This window comes from Aplysia californica, unplaced genomic scaffold (assembly GCF_000002075.1).
Source record: "Aplysia californica isolate F4 #8 unplaced genomic scaffold, AplCal3.0 scaffold00381, whole genome shotgun sequence".
NCBI lineage: Eukaryota > Metazoa > Mollusca > Gastropoda > Aplysiida > Aplysiidae > Aplysia > Aplysia californica.
The window spans coordinates 674,271-698,930 of record NW_004797651.1 but is presented as its reverse complement, the minus strand read 5'-3'; the positions used below and the strand labels follow the sequence as shown (position 1 = coordinate 698,930).

The 24,660-nt window shown below is 39.2% G+C and overlaps 1 protein-coding gene across 1 annotated transcript in view; it reads left to right on the top strand.

Annotated features, from left to right (window-relative positions):
* Positions 1-18,477, top strand: part of LOC101846597 (3-ketodihydrosphingosine reductase) — a 33,981-nt gene extending 15,504 nt beyond the window's left edge. The window contains exons 5-10 of the mRNA XM_005103598.3: positions 1,364-1,459; positions 2,793-2,984; positions 9,040-9,123; positions 10,722-10,805; positions 13,449-13,550; positions 16,422-18,477. Of these exons, the coding sequence (XP_005103655.1) occupies positions 1,364-1,459; positions 2,793-2,984; positions 9,040-9,123; positions 10,722-10,805; positions 13,449-13,550; positions 16,422-16,538 (675 nt within the window). The 3' untranslated portion in view covers positions 16,539-18,477. The remainder of the gene's footprint in view (positions 1-1,363; positions 1,460-2,792; positions 2,985-9,039; positions 9,124-10,721; positions 10,806-13,448; positions 13,551-16,421) is intronic.
* The last annotated feature ends 6,183 nt before the right edge of the window (positions 18,478-24,660 follow it).

Here is a 24,660-nt window from a genome sequence, read left to right as displayed (position 1 = left end):
CCAGGTAAGGCTGAAGCAGGAAGTAAGCGGTGAACAGAACACCAAACAGAACCATGGATGTTTCAAAATTCAATTAGCGATAAAGATGTACTTTTTCATGTAAAGAATAACGTTCAATAATTAGTTCATTCACTTTTGTCTTGACGCAGCTCAGATTTTTTAGGCCTAAGGGCTGTTTCAGGTTTTTAAAATCTGTGAATGGCCAGATTTTTAATAAAGAATTCTCAGAATCTGTAAATGTGCTAGAAGGGATAATAAAATTAGATAAATCAGTGATCCTCCTACTTTTTACTGTGTTGCCTGTAAAAGAAGAAAAACATTCAAAGAAAATCAGGAGCAGCGTATATGCTTGCTTATTTTGACAACTGAAGGAGCTACAAGGAGACTATTTATGATACATCAAAACTCTTTGTCGTTAACTTTTGAATTCAAACTTAGGAATCGAATGCTATCCTATGTTTAACGAAACTCAGTGGATCCCTAACCAACTTATGTCATTAAATATGTCTAAATGGATAAACCAAAGGATGCTGATATAGCTGGTTGTTGAAATTCTCTTTACGTGACAAGAATATTTTCCTGTGTGCATTTATAACTTAAATAAAATGTTCGTCACAGCTGATGTAAAAGACGATTAAAATTCCTCTCATTTCGCTCCAAGGTTGAACTCCTTACAGTCAGCAGTAATGACTTTGCAAACATTTGCTGTGATAACTTGGTCAGTGTTTTGTGCTCCCTTCTTTTAAAGTTTGTTGTGCTGCACAGAGGAGTAGTCGTCATGTCTGAAGAGAATGACATTGAGTGTCCTTTATTTCAAACCATTCAAGAACTCCCTTGCAGATTTTCCTTATGCTACCACTTCCAATCATCTCTACAAAATTTTAAAGATCATTACAATCTCCCTTAAAACATCTTAGATATGATTCAGAATTTCTTTTGGTTTGTATTTTATACCCCTGTTAGTTTGGTATTCAGTACTTCAACTAATTTGTATTAAATACTCCCATTTTAACAATTTTTTTTACCTGTCAGTTATGAACATCCTTTTTGAAAGATGCTAAGTTTGGTTCATATGTTCAAACTGGTTGTTGGGATGTCAATTCCCAGATCGCTTATATTGCTTAAATCTCTTTGGATTGCCACTGAAAGACATTTACTTGTCAGCATGAACCATATTATTTAGTATGGTTGAGTGTTTGTCACTATATTATAACTGCACATGTGACATGGAAGGAAGTTGATGCTATTTATAGAACAGTGGCCACTTCAAGTGATATGTCATAATTGGAGCAGACTTGTTTGGAAATAAATTGAGTATTTTAAGAGCAAACTGTTCAGAAATTTATTTGGTTTCTTTTTCCAGAGCCAGGTTACGTTTGGCCCAGTTGATGTGTTGATCAACTGTGCTGGAACTGCCAGTCCTGGCAGATTTGATGAAGTTCCCTTGTCTGATTTCAAGGTATTTTGTAGTAACCGTTTGAACTAAAGCATTGTCTTCAATGCCACAAGTTTTAAGTGGATTCTTGAGAAAATTACTGTCAGGTATAAAGTAGTATTGGAGTAGTGTCTCCAGCCCTTAGTTATACAATATGGCTGGATTGTAATTGTAAATGTTTGACCATTAGCTTCCTGAGATGTAGCTGCAATAGCTGCCCTTTGTCTGTACTGTTGTGATTCGTGCTTATAATAAATCTTTTCTGGTTAGCATTCCTTTATCAGGTCAAACGTCCACCTGTCTAATACAGTCACCTGTACAAGCGGCCACTTCCCACTTGCCCCCTTGTGTTTTGCCTGTATTATAATGATTCTAAGAGGAGGGTCAGTCTAAGATGACCACTTCTCTCTTTGACAATGTGTGGTTGTCTTGGGCAGATTTGTCTGTACTTTTAGTATTGCTGGACAGCAATCTGATATTTTCAGTGAATTTTGTAAGTGGTGTGAGCTAACAGATAAAAATCTATTTGAGTTATTCATGACCACATGGCTGACGTAGGTATCATGGTATTTTTATAATGAACTGATTGCATAGTAGGTGGTCACCAAATGCTTTTTGTGGATGGTTCTAGGGTGCCACTGGTAGGTTGTCTTTCTTTTCTTTTCCTCTGTTATTTCTATCTATCTGCCTGTCTATTTCTCTGCATTAAATAATCATTATATTGTGTCTGTGTGCATCTCTTAACTCAACTCAAAAGAAACAAACCATAGGATGGTCCATTTCTTCTAGCTTCTCATGGTTGGAGATTTATTAAAAGTAGTTGAGGATGTGTTTCTGGAGCAGCAGCTTGTGGGTCTAATGTATTTTTTAACTCTTTAAACCCAGAGTTTTTTTCCACCGTTTCCCTGAGTTTTTTCTACAGTCACCTAAACCTGGTGCACTATGTCTCATTATAACCCCAAAAGCTTGTCTCCAACTTCTGAATGTTGGAAACAAAGGCTTAGCCATTACTAAAAAACTTGGTTCGAGAATAGTTCCGAAAAACAAGTAAAAACTAACACTAAATAAAACAAAATAGTTGTCACTAGTATCGGACGCTGGCAACGTCCAATGGGGAACAGGGTTATTACCGCAGGACGCTCCCAGCGTCCGATGTGGTTTAAAGAGTTTTAAAAAACCCATTGTTGCTCTCTAAGGGCTGCTGAAGCAAGTGCTGATCAAGACAGGTTTCATAGTTAGTCCCTCAATTTTGGGGGAGATTTCTGTGGTTTTTGTTAAATCCTAATGCAAGCTTGTCTGAATTCACTGGTAGTGGTTCTTTGAGTAATTATAATTCTTGTATTATTTCTCTCCACAGAAAATGATTGACATAAACTATATGAGCACAGTTCATGCTACGCGTGCCATTCTCCCAGGCATGAAAGAGAGAGGTCTTGGACGTATCGTGTTTGTGTCCTCTCAGGCAGGTCAAACGGGCTTGTTTGGTTTCTCTGCATACTCTGCTTCCAAGTATGCATTGCGAGGTCTTGCTGAATCTCTACAGATGGAGGTATAATGTGGGTGTGTGTTTGTTTGGGAGGAGGGTTTGTGGATCTGTATTTCTGCACTTGGTGTGTGTGCTTCTGTGCCTACTCTGAATTTGTGTGCATGAATTGATAAGTGGTAAAAACATGTTGAAAAAAACTGCTGCATTTTGGATTTGACATCAGTTAAGCATGTTTAAAGTTGCAACTCAGATTTTTAAGGAGGTCTTTTGGGATGTATTCTGAACATGTCTGTCAGAATTTCTATGTCAAACTCTGTTAAATCATTCAGGGTTTCCTAAATGTACCAATTTTTCCAGTAGTTACCGATTTTGGGCCTGTTTTACAGCCATACCGATAAAGGTGTCAAAACTACGGGATTCACACCCCCCCCCCCCCAGAAGACAATAAAAAGATCTAAAAACCTCTCTCTCTCTCTCTCTCTCTCTCTCTCATAACCTAGGCCTGTCGTCACAACCGCCCCAGCCGCAGATTTGGCGTTTGCTTTCGTACTGGTAGTGGGAGAGTGAGAGGCGACTAGGCCTAGGTAACTGTTCTGGCTGCAAGTACTGCGCGCGCAGAGCAAATCACAAATCCCAGTACCAGTTACCAGCCAAGTGAGTAGGAGTTAATACAATGGACCCGTCTTTGCACTGTAAGTTGATTTCAGTTTATTCGATTGTCGTAGCTGGAGGTGAAACAAGTCCGTGTGGTCAGCTTTTAGTTGATCAACTAGCATATTTTTTGAGAGACCAGTTATAGTGTTGCATACAACGTTTTGTTGTATTTGAATATCATTTTAAGATATTTCAGTATAGAAATTATGCCAGCATTTTTTTCAAAACTTTGTTTTGTTTCATACTTTCTTGGGATTTGGGATTCCAGGTTTTGGGTAGTTTCTCTCACATTAAGTACCAGCAAATCCCAAAACCAAATCCCAAATCCGCCCACCACTGCCGTCTAGGTACAGAGAATTGGTCAGTAGCCTACCGTTTTGAGGATTCTACGGCAGCAGGATAAGACTGCGGTGCAAGAAACTGATGCTAAAATTTTTTTTAAATGGAAGTGGTGCTCTGAGGTTTTTACATTCGACTATCGAGTGCGTAAATGAAGGAAAATTGAAGTACAGGCTTGATGATTGTATTGTCAAGATTGGTGTTCCTGGATTTGCCTACAGCCTACTGTCAATGAAGCGATGACTGGTTGAATAGTGGCAATAGAGAAATGCCATTTTCAACCCTCGGAAAGCTCTGAATTTCCATTTCTTCCGGGGCTTCGCCCCCGACTCCCCAATGTACCTTGCTGGGGGCCTGTGCTGGAGGAAAAATTAAAAACATCTTTTTTTTAGATGCATTTGAACTTGAACTGCCTGCCATGATACTGGAGGATAAAATCTGGAAACTAATTTTTTATGATAAGAGCGCTGTTTGGCATAGAGTTCTTATGTTGGATGCCTATGTACCATGATATCTTGGAACTGATTTAAACTGGATCTGGGGGCTCTCGTGGCCAAGAGGTTAACATGTTCGCCTCTCATTCAAAGGTCCCGAGTTCGAATCTGGGTAGCGACCGAAAAATTTTCCTCTCTAAAATTGTCTTTAAAGTCACACAGGACTTATCAGTGCCCTGTGCTATTGTTGGAAAATTTATTAATGTAGTTTCTATTGGTATGGGCGAGGGGTTTTGAAGTCAGTTTTGCAGTCACTCTGCACTCCATTCCACATTCAATAGTGATTGGTAGGTACTTTGAACAACAGTCCACAACAAAAAATTTCATAAACACAGTTCACCTTAACTTATGCACTCCCTTACTTACTTTACTTTTTCCGTCCCCTTGTACCTCTAGGGCGTCGAGGGGAGAAAGAGCTTCCTGTCTCTAGCAAGTTTGATGGCCTGGCTGGGTGGGATATTGTATGCACACCCAAACACATTGTATACTTAAACACACTCTGTCTCTCTCTTCTCTCTCTGTCTCTGTCTCTCTCTCTCTCTCTCTCTCTCTCTCACATACACACACACACACACACACACACACACACACACACACACAAACACACACATACACACACACACACACACACACACACATGTGCATATGTACATGCAAACACAAGTTTTCAAAAAATAATTATTGAATATAACGAAAAACAAGCTCCGCTCGATGATAAATGTGTACAGGCGCAACGATCATCTCTTTTTTTTTTCTTCTTTGTCTTTGTACTATCTGATTTTGAGCCAAAATACCTGAAACTGACCCTGAATTTTCCTGAAATGAGAACTTTGAGGTAGGCAGCCCTGAATCATTTCTGCAGCAACCCCATCTTCTCCTGATGATTTGCTAGCTGGTGAATGTTTTTTTGCTTTTTCAACTTCAGCTCTGAGGATCTTAGGGCCAGTGTTGGTCTTATGTTTCATATATGTGTCATGACGCGGTGGAATCAGGCACTTGTCAATTTTGGGGCATATGGAGTTATTGGTATCATCTTAAAGGCTGTCCATTTTGCCTTGCTTTTGATGAAAAAATATCCTTGTGTCTTGAATACAAGTCAAGATATTGGCGATTGAAGGAGGTGGGGGTCGCCTGGTTTCAGAGGTAAAATTAGCAAGGAAATGGCCGCCAAAGTTGAGTTATTTCCTAAGCTGGAGAGCCCTTGGAAACTGAAAACTTACATCTTTTGTGCCTTTAATCAACTTTTTTCTGTATTATACACACAGAAATGTGTTCTTTAATGGGCGTGAAAGGTGTTAAGCCCCCAAAAAAAAATTCGATTAAAATTCCAAAACCTGGGGAAAAATGCCCGTTTCTTGACTTTCATAATTTCGACGAGCAGATGATTTCACCACGCTACCTCACATACGATGAAAAAGTCATGTTTGGTTTGGTTGCATACAATATAAATCTTTTAGGCTTAGGAAGTTGAACCTCCTTATTATGGTCATTATTACTTCCTTACCTGACCAACCTAGTGACCTTTGTCTTTCATCAGTCATGTTCCTATGTCTTAGGTATTCTTGCTATTCATATTAACAAGAATTTCTTCAGGTTTAGATTACCAACATCTGTAATGTAATTCTTTAACAGTGCTGTGCGCTTTTGAGGAAACAAAAATTTGTCGACGCTTTGAAGCGTGAAGCCACTATTCGTGCTATTTGAATGTCATATGAGTTTGGTGTATTAACCATTATCAGTAAAAATCGAACAGCATTCGAAGGACTCTGCATAGCTTCAGATAGCTTTGAAAAAGCGCAAAAATCATGAATGTTGAATAGTAACGTGGAATGTGCACAGCTCTAATGGTTTAGGCTGTTTGCTTCATTGCAGGCAGAAGAAGTGGTGAGTTCGATTCCTGAATGGGAGAGTTTCTGTTTATAGAGCATCTCCCTCTATCTACTGGGATGTTGTATCTCGCTCAGCCTGGATCTACCCTGATTGGGAGGGTCAAAGCAGCCCGCTTCTAAGATAATATTAATTTTTTTTAATGGGGGCGTAAAACATAACTGTAAGGAGTACAATCATTTAGCTTTGAAATTATGGATGTTTGCCCAGGCATGTGGTTGTGAGAGCTCTAGTCTTCTTTCACATTTTACTTCCCAGGGCTTCTTTAATTTAAGCAGTGTAAACCTAAAGCCCTTTTTTTTTTTCCTTTTAAGAAATAAAAATTAAGATGAAATAAATTCCACTTCATTGATCCCATGGTGATATTTGAGTTACAATGGTGATACATTAATAGATGAGACAGCTTAGATAATACTGTACAACCTTTTTTCTGAATATCTTGCACAAAATTTGTACTAAAATGTTGTAATTTGGAGCAGATATAATTCGTTCAAAAAGAATTTGTTTGACATAAAATTTACAAAGAAGAAACTATTTTAAAAAAATGGAAATGGCTTTTATAAAAACCACCCATAAATGCAAAATGCACCAATTTAGAAGATATTTTTAGGAAAGTCATAAAACGATTGGTTTGTTATGTCCTTTGTTTTTATTTATAAAATCTAATCTTTCCATCTCTGTAACCTTTAAACAATATTTCTTTTCTCTTACAAAGTTAAAAAACATATTTTTTAAGTTCTGGGATTTCGAGAACAAATGGTCTTTACGTCCTCCTTTGGACTCGACACATTTTAACGCGTCATTCATAATGTTCAGTGGAGGCCAAACACAAGGATCCACTCAACCATGAGTACTCAAAGCCACACACCCTGTACACCTTTCAGTATGGAGCTGTTTCTAGAGACAATAGGGGGGGGGGGGAGGTTGCCCAAATAGACAGCATTTGTGGAGTTGATATAACCTGAAAGGTGAATATGGGCTTTGCAAAGGAAACAAATGTCATAGAAGAAATGTTCACGCTTTTCAAAAAGATCGAGGAATCATGAACATATTGCTATCCTCCGATAGCGTCGCGAATGGGAAAATGGGACAGTCATAGATGAAGATCTGCCTTGAGAATGCAGACTGTTGAGATGTAGGAAAGTCATTGCTGCTGACACCGTCTACGGACAGATGTCTCATGGGGCTCATCTACTGAATTCTGCACCCTGGTGACATGTACAGGGGTGCGAACGGTGTGTGTTTAACCTGAAATGGTCGTTGTGTTTGGGAGTTTTTAGTTTTGATTCTCTACAGGTCCTAACTGTTGGACCATTTTTCCTCTTGTCATCAAAGAAGGCCTTAAGGGTGGGCACTCTAACACTATTTCCATGCCTTGTGCGAAACTTACGAAATGAGTTTGTGTTGAGGAAATGTTCAATGCAAAAAGCTCTCTGCTCTTTACAAATCTTAACCATGATCTCATCAGGCAAAGGAAACTTGAGAAAGACTATCTGCAAACTTCTGTTGGCCTGTTAGACCATTGTAGTTTGCAACATGGCGCAATCGGTAAGATTTTTAGTGGTTGGCCTAACGCAAACTAGTGCGTCATGTTACAAAAATGGGGACATAGCTGAGGGTTGTTTTTTTTACACGCTATGTAGAGCAAAACTATTATGTGGATTTATCTAAAATGAATATCAGACAAATTCCTTTTGACTTCCAAATGTTGTGTCCAAATTTGAAACGCAAAACTTCAGTGTGGAGGAAAATATTAACAAAACACACGCACACTCACACACACACTCACACACTCTCTCTCACTCTCACTCTCACTCTCTCTCTCTCTCTCTCTCTCTCTCTCTCTCTCTCTCTAACACACACACATGCACACACACACACACACACACACACACACACACACACACACACACACACACACACACACACACACACACACACACACACACACTTGCATACACAGACACACACGCATGGGGATTTTATGAATGAATTCTTATACCTGTTGGTTCATGCTTTTTTAAAAAGAAAACAGCTTCGAATTATAAATTTCTGATATTCTGAATTTAATGGTTGTTTGGTGTCAGCTGTGATCTTCTTTGCAGATGCTACAGCTGTAACGCAAAATTCTGAAAGTGATTGAGTTTTTACAAGTTGCCTTGTATAATACAAAGTTTCCATTATTTTTTGTCTATATCAATCATTTCAATTTTCTAGAAATTTTCACGCACACCCATCAAATTACAGACCAATGGCCTTAACGAGTTGTCTATGTATGAAAAGTGATCAACAAATGACTCTTGTGGTTTCTCAAAACAATGTGTTCTCCAAGTGGTCTCCAGTGTGGATTCAGAAAATCTCGATCCACTCTGGATCATCTTATGCCTCTGGAGACTGTTATACGTAAGAATTTGTTAAAGGAGGCCACACAATCACCATCTTTTTCAATCCCAATAAATCTTTTGACACAGCCTGGAAGTACAGCTCAGATGTTAAAAGACATTTATATTATTATCCTGTTGTTGTTTTTTCCGCCACTCATTGGTTCAGTTCAAGCTCTCTTAAGTTATTCATGATCTACCTCTGCCTCTTTTGCCTTCTAATTTTTCAGTGAAAGGAAAGAATCCTAAGGCCTTTATGTTGATTCAAACATTGCATTTGTCTCTTCCTATTTGTTTTTATTGAGTGACAGGTCTGTGCTCGCGTCTTTCGGCACTACCTTACTGACCCTGTGTCTGTTTCAGGTGAAACCCTACAATGTGCACCTGACCCTTGCTTTTCCTCCTGACACCAATACCCCTGGCTTTGCAGAGGAGCAGAAATCAAAGGTATATTCATCAAAGATACTTGTCTATCTGGTTTTTATAATACCCCTGGCTTTGCAGAGTAACAGAAAACTAAGATATGATCAAAGACTTTTACTTTAGTTTACTTTACTCCTTTCCTATCAAACCTCTATCGTCCTCAGCTTTGCTCCTTGCTTTCTTTGTGTGTAACTCTCTAGTTACACCTCTAATCTTTGACACTTACATGACCTATTTGTGTTGCATTTGCGGTAAAACTTTCGAAAGTTAAAAGTTTAGGTACAGAGAAGCACTTTGACACTTTCATTTATGAATATTTAGTGCTGGGAAAAGGTAAGACAGCAGAAGGAAAGAAACGAGGAAACTTTCAGTAGCGCCTTCCAATCAGCAGCTTGTGAGATGTGTCCCTTCATGAATGCTTCTGTGTACCTCTGAATTATTCTGCGATTGTGATGTTTTCCACAATTGTAGGACATTTAGAAATTAAATATGGATGACTGTTTTTTTGTGCTGGGCTCATTAAAAGTTTTGGTACTGAGTGGATACAGGGTACTTTGTGACTGAAAGCTGGTATAGAGTACTTTGTTTATGGGGGCTCTCGTAGTCTAGAGGTACTATGTTCGCCTCTCATGAGGTCCCGAGTTCGAAACGTGACAGCGATGGAAAATTTTCTTCTCTTAAAAATGTTCTCCTTTCACTTTTCCTGCTCTCTAATCATGTTCTGTTGTCTGCTTTTGTCTCCATTTTCTGCTCTCCCCAACCCCCCCAGAAATAGCAGTTCACAAGAGAGTGACCGACATACAAAAGAGGTAGAGGATAAATGATGATAGTAAGGATGAGGAAAGAAAAAGCAGCAGTACCCCCTATGTTTCAGCACAGTATGAGCATGACATTGATAAATCGGCCCATTTGCAATTCTACTGTACATAAGAACATGATGTTAATGTCCCCCCTTTGGGAATGGCATAAAGACAACTTCATTCTGTAGCTCTGCCCCAGTGGGGGGGGGGGGGTGATATTGTTTTGGCTGATGCTTTCTGTACAGTTTTGTACTATCACTTTCTTGTTCTTTCTTTTTGTCTGTTTCCATTTTTTGCTCCTCACCGATAGTATACAGGTGATTGGTGGTGTAGCGGTTAGGTGTTTCACAGTCGCATGCAGGAAACCCAAGTTCATTTCCACAAGTCAGGAGGAAGTTTTTTTTGAGCGTCTGTGTGTTTCTGCTGGGATGTTGTATCCCTCTCAGCCCGGGTTGGCCCTGGCAGGCAGGATTGGAAGCCGGCCTCCCAAATGATCTAAATTGTGTAGATGGGGCAGTACAAAATGCCTACATAAAAAAAAAAAAGAAGAAATTTAACTGATAGTATAGCATGTGAATTTCATCATAATTGCCAAGCTCTTATGTGCTATGTTTCTGATGCATCCACCAGTGTCTATAGTGTAACAGCTAGGCCTTTTGCCTATTATAGAGTATCTCTGCCTGTCTCCTTAGACGTTGCATCCTTCACAGTCTGGGTTGGCCCTGACAGGCAGGGTCGAAGCAGCCCACCTCCTAAATTGTCATATTGTGTCAATGGGGTTATAAAGTGTAATGTACAATTACAATACATTTCTGTTTGCAGCCTGAGGAAACTCGACTTATCTCTGAGACGTCCGGTCTCTTCTCTGCTGACAATGTGGCAAACATCATCTTAGCCGACACTGTGGTAAGTTTGAAATTATTCTTTTGTATGTTTTGTATTCTCAGTTGAAATTTGGTATCCTTATGGTATTAGCCAAAGGTTGTTTTAAGGAACATCTATTCATCTTCGTGGTCTGTGGTCACTAATGGTTCTGCTCTTTGCAGGGCATGCAAATGACACATGTGTGATTGATTCCTGTAAGAAGATTTTTCATCTAGTATCTCTGTCTCTTTATTGTCATCTTGTATCCCAACCAGTCTGGACAAGTCGAGTTGAAGCAGCTCACTCCCAAAGTAAAGTTGATCGGGATATCCCTATTTTTTGCCCCAAATCTGAAGCACCCAGATTTTCCCGATATCCATCGCGTGTATCCAGATTTTTTGTGCCGTCTGGTGCACTGGATTTTTCTAAAAACTTTCTCTGCGTTTTTCCCTGTCACGGGAAGCACCCGTTAAGCTTTTTGTCCGCAGGAAATTGGAACACTATTTTCCGAAATATCGTTGCGGATTTAGTAGACTCGCCCCAAGTTTACACAACTTTGCTCGCACATAATGGAAGTAGTATTGGTTTGGCATTCTTATTTGGGACATTCTCAAGATCTACTTTAGTTTTTGTTTCCCCTCAGAATTCTCTGATGATGGCCAGATAACTGTTTCAATTGCGACATACAAATTTTTTTTCTCAAAGTTGACAGTGAAGAAATGCTGAAACAAGCAAGATAAAATGACAGCACAACAATATAATGCAGCTTAAAACATATCACAACACAATTTCAGTCCAAATATTGTGAAGTAATAGTTCCTGTCACTGAATAGTCCTTCTTTGTATGGTACTCCTCGAAGATCCATGTTCTTTGTCGCCTCGACTGCCTTCACAATTCGCCACAGAAAATCGCAAAAAAACGACGCTGTGTGGTCAGAAGTGAATACAAAATAAAAATGGGCCAGCAATGTCAAACAAAAGTTTGTTCCCTGGAATACCTTCATTTATACTGCCACAACGGTCAAGAAATGCTATCACAATGCGTCTCCAACGGAGCTCAAGGCTGTCGGCCGTATATGCCCTATGCGTCCCGAATGAGTTAATGATTATTCGTAGTTCTGCTGTTACTTTCAAAACAAGTTTTGTCCGAGCTCTGGTTAGTCGGGCTGGTCACCAAGACCCATCAGTAAGACTGTTTCAATGACGCGTTCACATTACGTGATATGACTTCGGCATGTAAATTGCTCATGTGTCGGGGACCGTCCATCAGTGACTGGGTCAACTAAAGTTCATGCTCACTGGCTGAAGTTGAAGTGTCTTTCAGACCCTATTTGGGGTGGAGTGGGGTGGGGGGTGGGGGGTTGTGTGTTAGACTCCGCATACATGGATATATTTGTATGGACACTCGGACACCCCAGGAACATTTTTAGTCAGCTTGGCAGTCACCTTGATGATTAGTCGTTGATCCCGATTTTTTTCACCGAATCCCAATTTTTTCCCCCTGAGATCCTGATTTTTAGATTTAATAGAGTTGCAGGTCTGGTTGTAGAACAGTTATGATAAAGGAATAATTACTTTCAATCCTAATGCAAGAGTACTTCTAGCGCATGTGCCCCCAATGGTTGGCCCCTGAGTAAGAGACTTGTAGTCTTTCATATGGGCAAGAAATGGTGACACTGGCATCTTTGATATAGCGGTAGACACTTTGACACCACACAAAGAAGACCTGAGTTCAATTCCCATGTGGGAGAATTTTTATGTCGGGCGAAATGGCTGGCCAGGGATTCATTACGTGAACAGTTTTCCTTCAAGAATTCCTGGGTTGCAAGTGCGTGACGTGCTGGTGCATTGTCATGTTGGAAGCATGCATTGCTGGTATCATTTGGGCAGACAGATTGCTGCCATTAATCTTTAGCCACAAATGTCACAACAACTCCACAAAACAATTGATACCCAAGAATGCCCTGTTCATTAACACTGGTCAATGTGTGGAACAGTATCCCTCAACAGTTTCTCCAACGGCTAGTTTACTCATTGAGGCGAAGATGCTCTGCTGTTGATGATGCCAATGGCAGATATATTCGTTACTGAATTTGTGACTTCGGCCTGTACATTCGATGTATCAGATATTTTAATCAAGAAAACTCATTTCCGTCTCGGTAAAATAGAATAATACAGATGAATAGGGGGGTGCCAAGTTTCTTTTGATCGTGAGCATACATTTAAGATTATAGGCATGGATGTTAACCAGTGTTAATGAACAGGGCGTTCTTGTGCATCGATCGTTTTGTGGAGTTTTCAAGGCACTCAATTCATTTGGTTCAGTCCTATAGGAGACTTATGTTAAATTGGAGGTCCTGCCTCTTAAATAACCTAATAGTGTTGATAGGGACGTTAAACCCGTATACTCACTGTTAATGAACACGTGCTTCTTTCTACTTTCTATGATTTGTGCCTGTTTGCTTTGATCTCACTGTTTGTGTTGTTTCCACAACAGTTATGCTCACTCTGAAGGGTAGTTGGAGGTAGTGCATACTTGCTGTCTTTCCCTCTGTCATCACTGTCTCTCTCACTCTGTATTGCTTTTTCTGTGCACTAAATGACTATTGTTGCGTTGATGTCCCACACTTTTCTGAAACAAACACATTGTGCTGACTAATAGCCTTTCTATTTATTTTGATACAGCGTGGCCGTTTCTTCAGCTCTATGGGTTTGGATGGCATCATGCTGTCGTCACTTACCTGCGGATTTTCCCCAGTTGTCAGTATTATGGAGGCCACCCAACAGGTAGAAACTGACGCTACTAAGAAAATATGAACTTGGTGCTTCAGGGAACTCGTTTTTTGGTGACTTATTATTTTTTACGGGGAACAGGATTAGGGTAGAGAGAAGGAAGCAAGGCTGTTAAAGAATGACAGGTTGATAATTAAAAAAATTTTTTCTTCAAAATTTACAATGTGGTTATTGTGTATAGTTGAGGATCTCTCATTATAGTATGAAAAGTCTTGCCATGCACAAGTTATTTCTCTTTGACATAAGTTTTGTTTGGTTTTCAGCTGTCTGTCACAACCTAAAAAACTACACAATGGCTACCCCTCTTTAAAAAAAACAAAAACAAGGCTTGTCACAGTTTGAGTCAATGTTCCCAGAGGGCTCTGATGATGATGATGAAAACACTGATTAGGAAGTAATGCAGAAGTAAAAAAGTCTGACTCCAACATAACTCAAGATGTTCCTGTACTGTCAGGCCTTTCAGTATGAGAAATGAACACAAAAACAGTGATGCAAGGTTGAGCTTTCTTTGTTTTGCAGACTATTTGTTTATTGTCTGTCTTCTCATGTGTCTTTCCTCGGTATGTACGTTTATACTTTACAATCTTTCAATAGTCTGGTCTATAGTACTGTTGTTCTTGAAAGTATTGATTCCAAATATTTCATTCAGTACGGTGACCTTATGTAGGATACATCTAGCCCCAATGAACACTTCCGTTTATACAGACTAAATATAGCTTTAATAACGCAAATAAGAAAAGAAGACATGGATCTAGAATTAAGTATCCACTAGTTGCCCTGTTGATATGCCTGCCAATTCAGAAATTACTGACTTATATTACAGGACTGCCCATCATTACGAATTTGGCGGAATCGTCATGATTTTTCTTCAATTTTATGAAAATGTGATCTTAATACCCCTAATTTTGATTTTTAAAAATTTCGGCTATTTCAACTCACTGCCAACCTTCCTGGAGCATAAGGGGAGAAAAACTACAGAACCCGGACATTCTACGTCACTGTGTCACATGCAGATGTCTAACTTTAGCATCCTCTAGCACCAGATACTAAATTTTCAAAGTAGCTGCATATCAAATTCATCTGTTTCATATGAAAGGCCTATTTCTCCTGAGAATTTTGGTACCATACTTTTACCTATCAGTCAATGTTTAAGAGAATGGCAGCTGTTTCAATTTAACATAATATTGCTGAAGTCGCTAACTGGCTGCAACCCCATGATTGACAGATAATAAAAGAGTACCAAGTGCACCAAACATCTCTACATTAACAGAGTACAATCATTATAACAAAGAAATGAAGCCTTATGTTTTTTCAAGACAATGAGATAATTACAAATCAGTATTTTATTGCCTCAAACACGATGGTCTGTCGTTATTTCAATAAAAACACAGAGGGTTGTCTCGGACAGCGCTGCATCGTTCCCCGCAGCGAGCGAACCGGCTTAATACTGTAGTGTACTGAGTGCTCCCGGTAGTTTCGCGGAAGGATTCATGCAAAATAATTCCTAGCCGATGACTTTATTCTAATAGAAAAAGAAGTGTTCTTTCTATTTGTACCTTGTTTAGCCCGCATTGTACACATTTCGTGTTAAAAATGATCTTTGAAAACTTAAACGCTTTTTTTCAAGGTTTGCTATCCAAGCGCCAAAGACCAAAAATAATAACCACGGGAAACCAAGCTGTTTAGTTCTCTTCCAATGAAAAGACGGTATTTAATCATCAATCTTTCTGCAAAGCATTCAAATGCATGGGTGTCAATTTTGAACCGGCCGACCACGCATTCCGACTGCAAGGGGCTTCCCTTTCCACGGCAATTCTCTAGCTCCAAATAATCGAATATACAAACAACTTACACTATTGTAATGAAGAAAGTCTGAACTTTTTCAAAGTGTTCAGCATTTGGTGTTTTATAGCAAAAGAGCAAAGAAACAGAGATCTGAATTACCCCCATTTTACCGAAACCAGGCGCTCGGAAGGCCGCGAGTCGGCTTATGTGCCGTGTTTACGCTACCTAATTATACGTTTGCAATAGCCCCATAAACACACGAGAGCACACACACACACACAAACACACACACACACACACACACACACACACACACACACACACACACACACACACACTCACACATACAAACATATACACACACGCACGCACACACACACACACACATACGTGTACATAGACCACCTCAGTGGCCTCTTGGTAAGAGATCTGGAGGAAGGTTAATTGATGTTTTAAAAGCACTAAAACACAATAAAAACAAATTTTTAAAGTCAATCCAAGCGTTAAACTGAAAGATCAACAGACGATAACAGCTAGCACTACTAGCAGGGCCCGCCCACACAGTCAGCTGTTTATGTAAACAAGCTTGAAGTGAGCTAGAAGTTACTGTTTTTACTCCGTTTTATAAATCAGAGTTGTTTACATTTCTGACCATTCATGCTTGAAAAGGGGTCAAAATCTAAAAATAGTTGCGAATGAAGAACGTTGAAGCAAAGATACTCCACTTATGGAGAATCTTTGGTTGAAGGAAAGGTGGCCATGTGATAATGGTTCTAAAAATAATCTCACAGCTGCACACTAGCAAGGTCCAAATTCCTTTATTTCGTCACCATGGCTCACAACAAACCACACACACCTCCAAAATAAATCGAAATAAAATTTTATAGTCGATTATAGTTGTTTATTTTTATCTTAAATGAAGCAAAAGACATCAAACTTTCAATAGATCCAAGAAACAAAAATTTCATCGAAAGTCACTTTTTTGTCTTTCGAGCCTCGTAGCTGATAATAGCACACTGCGTCTTACGACTTTTATTGAGCGGGGGAGATAGATATGTAATCCTTTGCTTCTTCTTCCAGGTTCTGACAATGGGCATTTTTCGCATCATCTCCTTGATCTACTTGGACCACTTTGACAGAATAATCCGCGATTGCAAAATGAAGAGGGAGCTCAAGGAGGGGACCAAAAAGGATTAGGCATGCTGCGTGAAAGTGGATAATCCTGTCTTGACGAATTATGTGTCTTTCATTGTCTTGAAAATGACCTTAGCAGAGTTTTACAGAGTTTCTGACCTTTATTTTCATGTGTTTGACAGGGGAGAATGAAATTATTGCTAGTTTTTTGGGACATGTTGGGGTCTCTTTAATCTCTTTGAAGTGTGTACTATTTTGTTCTCTCCAGACATCAAACATCCAATAAATAGGGGGGGGGGGAGTTAATGTGAAAGCTCATGCTTTGATAGACTTTGCTGAATCTTTTAATGACTACTTGCTACTGAATGATTGTCCCCTGTGATGGAACTTACTGTGATGTGCCTTAGGTGACTTTATGTACCTCGTAAAAAAAACCCCAGGAAAACACGAGATAGCAAAATAGACTGATCTCTGCAATACGCTACTGCTTAATACAGTATTTAACATGAAGCTGTTTAACATGAAGTTCAGGCTATCATGAAAGGTTTTCAAATTTATCCCCCCCCTCCCCCCGGTTTATTCCCTGTGCACTGCAACTTTTTAAACTTGAAATCTGCTTATCACAGAGAAATTCTCCAGTCCCATGAAGTTCGTGTTATTTTGGTTTTACTACATATTCAGTGTCAAAAGCTAGCTGTAAGATATGATATGAATGGTGGAATTTCTAAACTGAACTTCCATGTATCTCGAGTTTTCACCCAGTGTCCCTGATGCAGAATTCCTAGGACCCAAAACCCCTCTTTTTTGTTTTTTTGTTTTGGAAAGTTGTTCCAGTTTGTAGAAATAATGCATCTTTTATAATTTTGCTTGTACTGGGTTTTTAAAAATGTCGTTTTATATTAAACATAGATTCTTTAGTGCTGAAGTTGATTTTTCTGTGCTTTAAATTGAAGTACTTTAATCTGGTTCTGGTTTAGGTCCTTTCGCTTTAAGTTTTTGTTTGTAGATTTTGTGAAAAGGATGTCTCAAATCGTACTTAAATATACGAGCAGCTTTATTTTCTAATGCAATCTTGCAAGTATGTCTCAAATATGTGTTGCTAGGAATAGGGCTTTGTTAGACAGTGTTCAGTGAAAGCTTTTTTCAAATACTGAAAGGAAATACAATAGAGGGTAAAATGGCGGGTCATCAGATGAATTAGTGTAACCCTTAAATCTAAATGATTCACGGCTTCTGGACTTAATTGTGTGAGTTGAGAACAGTTTGCTGTGGTCGTGCCACAGTTGTCAGAGTCATTTTTTGTTGTTTTGAGAAAACGTTTTGGAATTTGGAAGCAGTGCTTATTTAAGTCAAACTTATGAGTGAAGCAAAAATTAATTTGTCTCTGTAACGGTGGTACTGAGGATATGGAAGAAGTGACAGGTGTTATTATCGTACCCGGTACCAATAACTAAAAACCTGGCAAAATTGACTTGTGTTATGACAATGAAGATTGTAATTTTGATACTTATTCCTAATTGTATTACTATAGAGAAGAATCACTTTTAAATGTATGTGATCATAGTAACACATGACCTCGGCAGATTTAATTTAACAAAGCCTGAAATCATTGTCTCGAGATAAAAAGTCTGAATTACTAGTTGTCTTTGAGAAGTATCGGTAGAGGAGATGTGATCTCATTCATGAGAGCGGATGTGTCGGGCACTACATAATCACAACATTTTTTCTTCTTGGTTGATCAGCTGAGCATATACTTGAAATTTTTATCAAGTAAATTTGATCTTAGCTGAATGAAGTCCCCTCAGGGTGGCTTCTTAGGGGCGACTTCTGTGCGGTCAAAATTTTGTTTTCTTAAAACAGGAGGATCTTTAGCTAGCCAGGATAATAAGCTGTGGGATCCATGGAAGAGACTACTGTACTAGAAACAGGAACAAAATGCCAGTAAAAGACAGCAACCCCTGTAATCTCAGTTTTGACTCCGTGGCACAGCTACATTTGATTTTTTAAAAAAATAATCAAACAGGTGCTGGACAGCCCCGACAGACATTGATCATAATGATGTACTGACACAGACCTCAACTTAGGAAAGCACAAATAAGAGACACACAAACATATATTAAACAGTATACAAAAACTCTCACAGGAAGTATTAACCGATACTTCTCATCCGCTCTCACGAATACGATCACATCTCCTTTGTAAGCTCGATGAGTGGGTACATTGTTCACCCTAGACGCTGAGATATGCATTCGTCGATGCAATTGTTTTCCCCCCCGAACATTGCACTTGCATTTGACCCCTTCCTTCCTCGCATGAACTAACATCATATCCAGGATGGGTGGGGTTTTCGAGGCGTCACATCAAACTGAACTGTTGATGCTTTTGTTTCCCTGGCCATCACACTTGTCTTTTATCTCTGTGCACGAATTTACTTGACAGCCTTGCGCCCCTACTCAGGGATTGCTTTTGAGTAATGTGGGCCTCTACTGGCAGTGAGCCTGCTCGTCATTCTTCAAATTATAATTGGTGAGGTTACAATACTATGATGCGTTTTAACATGAGCAATAAACTCTTGTCACTGATTGAAAGCCATAAACTTTGTCCAGTTAAGAGAAGAAGAAGTGCGATCGATCCAAATTTTGAGACTCATGATTGGATAAGTGAAAGAAAATGGCATGCCTCATCAAATTAAGAAGAGAGACTATTGTGATTAGTCATTAAGGATAACCAGTCTTTACTTGCCATAAGTTATGAGCCCACTCAGGGGTCAGCAGGTCTGTTCATTTTAAATTTCAAAGTTTAGAGAGATCATTTACTCCTTTTACTTGTTGTGAGCCTGACCATGATTCACCCTGATGATTTGGCTAAAATCCCACATTTTCCTTATTCTCGAGCACAGGGATCGTAAGTAGAGACTTCTGTCTTGTCTTTTTTTTAGTAACAGTTTTTGGGGATAGTGCTTGTGAAATGCTGAGGTGAACTGTAGTTATCACATTGTCATAGTGTTTTTTTACTTTTAAGTAAAATCTAAAGCTGTTAATGAATATGACTTTGTATGAAATGTGGTTGTTTTTTTTTGTTTATTGGTTGGGGGATGGGGGGGGGGGGGGGGGTGCAGTTGTTAGAATTTCATATATTGTGGTTAAATTGATGAAACGATCAGTTTTGGCAATGGCAATGCTTTCTGGCAGCAATTTTTGCTTACTAATAAGTATTGGGCCTGAAATATTTCCTTTCACAGAAGACCAAGGTACATCAAGATTGCAGTTGTGTTAAGTGCTCTGCAAAGATGTGGACTCTTCAGCTGTTTTGAAAACTTATACTTTAGTCTAAAAATGCTCGTTAAATTATGTTCCTTTCCTGTGGGGTTAGCAAAAGTTCTATTGAATAGTGTATTACAGTGGAATCCTGTTACAACGAGAGGGAGGGGACCGGTGCGAAATGTCGGTTATAGCAGGATTCTCGTTACAAGGGATCCAGTAATAAATTCAAGGGAAATAATAAAGTAGGCCTAATCTATGAGTTTGGCGTTCTGTTTATTCCTTTTTGTATTTCCCCTGATGATGATTTGTTCAACATGATCTCTAGGTCTTATTTGATCAAAAATCGAATCAGGTTTCTTTCTCTAGCACTAGCAATGTTGACAAATCGGCCTTGGTGATCAGAAAGAAGGGGCTCTGGCTCTAGGCTAACTCGACGGCTGTGTTGTCCCCCACCCCACCACACCCTGTGGTGTGTTGCGTCTGCTTGCGCACGTCACACATTCACTCCATCCATCTATCAATGCATTGTGACCTCTCCATCCCGCACCAGAAAAGTGAGAGGCACGGAATGCCTAGATAATCTAGACTGGGCTGGCCTATCATGCGATGCGTTCTGCTTGTCTGCACATGCCACACCCTCCCCACTCATTCGCTCCGGCCTTCATTGTTGATTCGCGTGGGCTCTCCCATTCTTTGTTTCGCTGGATCACCAACAACTTTCTCAACTAGCAAGATTTTATAATATGTTTAATTGGTCTGTGTGCTGTGCACAGCAGCAGCACTATTCCATTATAACCGACTTGCATGATGGTCTGATTGCGCAATAGCAGTGTTTTATTTACAAAGATAAAGAAGGAGAAAAAAAACCGGGGTTTTAGAATATTGTCTTTGTAACAGACTTCTCGTTGTTTCAGGACTCGTTATAAGTGTACTCCATTGTATCAATTAGACCATTAGATTTCTTTTCCAAAAGATGTCTTGCCCTGCATACTTTTAATTACTCTTGTATTTGTAATGTCATAGTGATTTAGAGACTGAAAAAATCTTTCCAGTCTCTGGGTAATACTTTCCTGAATTTAATTTTGTTTTGTTTCCAATTTGATTTGTGTGACATGGTGAGGTTTGATTTGAAGCATTTAGCATGGGTATATATATGGTACATCTGTCTATTAACTCTCTTTCTTACACAAGGCTGATTTTTCAGCCCAGAAATCAACTACTAATGCATTCTTTGTCCAATTGCCTTTTAGGGGAAAAAAATAGTTACTTGGTCTTTGGAAGCTCAAACCTGGACTATTAATTTTCTCATGAACACATGAGTATTCTGGAAAAGCACCCTGACAGAAACAGGACTAAAAAGGTTTTGCTGTCTTGACTTCTCCCTGACATTTCTGTATGTGCATGTGTGTTCAGTATGGACGTCAGTTACTGCTTTTTCAAAAAAAAAATATTGTGATGTCTTAGGTGCTTGACAAGATGTTTGTGTTTAGCAGAAAAAACCCAACTCTTTTAATCTAACCCAAGAATAACATGTTTAAATACGTCTAGAAAGACTCTGCGAATATTCAGGCTAGAAGCAACTAGAAAATTATCGAAATACTGTTCAAAAGTTTGAAAACAGCTAGTTCTGTAATCCCTTTGTCTACTCCCTTCCCAGCAATAGATAGCAGAAAGTATTTGCTGACAGTACTTTATTTTGCTATGTTTATGTCATAGATATGTTGCAAGTCTCTCCCCTTGGATGTATCACATACATGATAGATCACTCAGGTGTAGTTTTCGTGTCGGTATTGATTCAAATACTGAAAATTTTGAATTGTTTGAAAAACGTTTTACCATATGACAAATGGGGATAAGATCAAAGACGTAAGTTAGTTTTAGGATGAGAAGAGTTTGTAGTTATTGGCCATAGTTTTGCTAGGTTTTATTCCCTGATCGAGTTAAGGAAAAGAATTTCAAAAGACTGCGTGCGTGGGTGGTTGGCAGTTGCTCTGGTATGGATTGCTCCTTCTTTCCTATCAAACGTCTATCGTCCTTATCTCCCCTTCTTCTTTTTTATTTTTGTTACTCTCTTATGACACTTCTAGTCTTCTGGCACTCATATGACCTTATGCAGTTGCGAGCGCCGTAAAACCGCTACTAAAATTTTGAAAAAGACTGCGTGCTGAAAGAAATCAGTTTGGGGTGGACACTAATAAACACAATGCGGTTCCAAAGACATTTGAATGAACATAAAGACTTGAAGCAGCTTGTTGTTACTGAAAAGAAATAGAATTCAAAAGAGGCCAAGTATATCTTACTGAGAGAATCAGACAGATGATCAAAAAGGACCAGGATTACCTAGGTTCTGTTTATAGCTACTGAGCAGAAAAATGAGGGGCTAATCATGATCACCGATGACTGTTTCCGAACTGGCAGATGAAGAAGTAATTTTAAGGGGCTTTCACTTTCTATTTTTTTAAACTTATTACTGAGCTGGAGTCAGGTGTAGGTCCCTTCTGTGGTTTGCTTTAGTAAGGATGTTTTCATGACCTGGATTCAAATTGAAATTATTTCTGGCAAGTACTGTGCTTGAGTATTTACTATATGGCAATTATTTTAGATATGTTATAAGAATGTGTACTGAGTACTTTAACTATGTGACACAGCCAGATAAAAAATCAGGCTCAAATTTGTACTCATATATCTTATTTATTTGCTTTTTTGCTCCTATTTTGGTTATTTTTTCGCTCTCGTATACCATAATAACAGAGAAGATGTGTGAACTCATCACAAACAGGCAGGTTTCAGAGCAGGGAAGAACACAACTGAGCTCATTTTAAATTGGAATACACTGTGAGAAGTACTTGGAACACCAGTAAAACCTTTACCACATCATAATGGACTTAATGAAGGCGTTGAAGTTTGGCATGCTGATGCAACTTTATGGGCAACCATGAGGCTGTATAACATCAACCCAACCTGATCAGAACCGTAGAATGTTTCTACATATGACAAAAAGGTGAACAGTGCAGTCTATCATAACAACAACATAGATGAATGGTTCTGAACCACAATTGGGGTATGCCAAGGATGTCTGCTGTTCCACACACTCTTCAGCATCATAGAGAGAATAACCACTGACGCACTTGATAATGATGAAAGAACAGTCAGGAATTGTCCTCCTACTCTGACTCCTCCACCAACTCCTCTTCGCCAGTGGTTGGAGGGTGCCACTGGTAGGTGCTACTTCTTTTTTCCCCCCTCTTATAAACTTATGTTTTGTCGTTGACATCAACGGCCTAGCTGGACAAGAGCAAGAGTTGGCCAACTTGGAAAATCATCTTGAAGAGGCCTCCATTATATCTTATGGCTTATGGCATGCAGATCAGCGCAGAGAAGACCCAGTTGATGACAAGGAACTCTAATGGCATTAGCACTGACATTACCATAGACATTACAACAAAAACTTGAGACTGTCTGTAGCTTTAAATGTCTGGGAACAATAATTTTTAATGAAGATTCCAAGACCAAAACACTGTCCCGGATACCCCAGACCACACCTTCAGTGATCAAACTAAAAGTTTTTTTGAGCAACTAGAACATTGCCGTCAGCTCCAAGATCAGACTGATTTATTCTCCGATGATATCCATACACTTTTATGTGCATGTGAAGGAAAGACAGGCAGAACAGTTCTGAAACATATGACTACAACAAAACGAAATGACAATCTCAACCACCTACAGAGAAAGAAACAGATCCCGATCTTCTGCCCTCGAACAGAACATGTACAGCTCAACTTTCACTTGAACAGAATAAAACCAGAACTTCCTCTAATGTGTCCTTTGTGTGACTATGCATATGAGACTGTGGAACATCATCTTTTCCACTGTACAGCCCCTAAATGACATCAGAGCTACACTTCTCCCTCAGAGACCTAACATTGACAACACACTCTATGGAAAATTACAGCAACTGTAACGAACCTGCACTTATCACTACATGGCATTGGACAGAAGGGGGAGAGCCTGGCTGTTGCTGGATCGATAACAACATTGACAAGGTATGTATGTGAAACATGGACCATAACAGCAGACATTAAAAGGAGGATACAGTTACTGGAGATGGGATGTTTCCAAAAAATCCTCAGGACCTCATATAGAGATCACATAACCAGTGAGCTAATGAGAAGCAGAATTGGTAACACCTTCGGACTGTTTTTGAAAACTCAACTTCAGTGGAGGAAAAAACCCGTACTGAAGGGGTACAGGCATATCACATGATGATCTTGACTGATGAAGACTATCCTACAGGGAACAGCACAAGGAAGGAGACAAAGAGGCAGACAGAGGAAACAGTGGGAAGAATTCTTCAAAGAGTGGACTGGCCATGACTAGAACATCATAAAGTATAACACGAGTAGGTTGAACACAGAAGACTCAAAAATCACACATCCGTCTAACTGTGCCTGTGGCCCCGTTTTTTCTTCTTCTTTATCTTTGTAAGATGTCCCTCAAACTACGGATCCCTTGTATATTTTACTCATTTGGGGGGGGGTTGGTGGTCTTTTGAAACTGACTATTGTTATTATTCTATTTGATATTCAGTTGTCCCTATCCGGGTATAAAGTATTTGTTAATATATATTTTATGTATTTATTTGTGAAAGTGAAATCATTAGAATTAGAATAATTCGAATGACAGTTTTGACATTTGTTATACATTTAGTATGGTTCCATATCATCAGTTGGGAATTTGCTTTTCCCAGACATATAACTTGTCTATGTAAAAAATGTTAACTATTGTATTCTGTAAAAGGAATACGGGAATGGCCGGTTTAGTTTTTCTACAACACAAAATAATATGTTTCGTCTTTAGTTTTAATAAGAGTTTTACAGCACCTGCAGCACAATAAGTTCATGTAAGTGCTAAATATTAGAGAA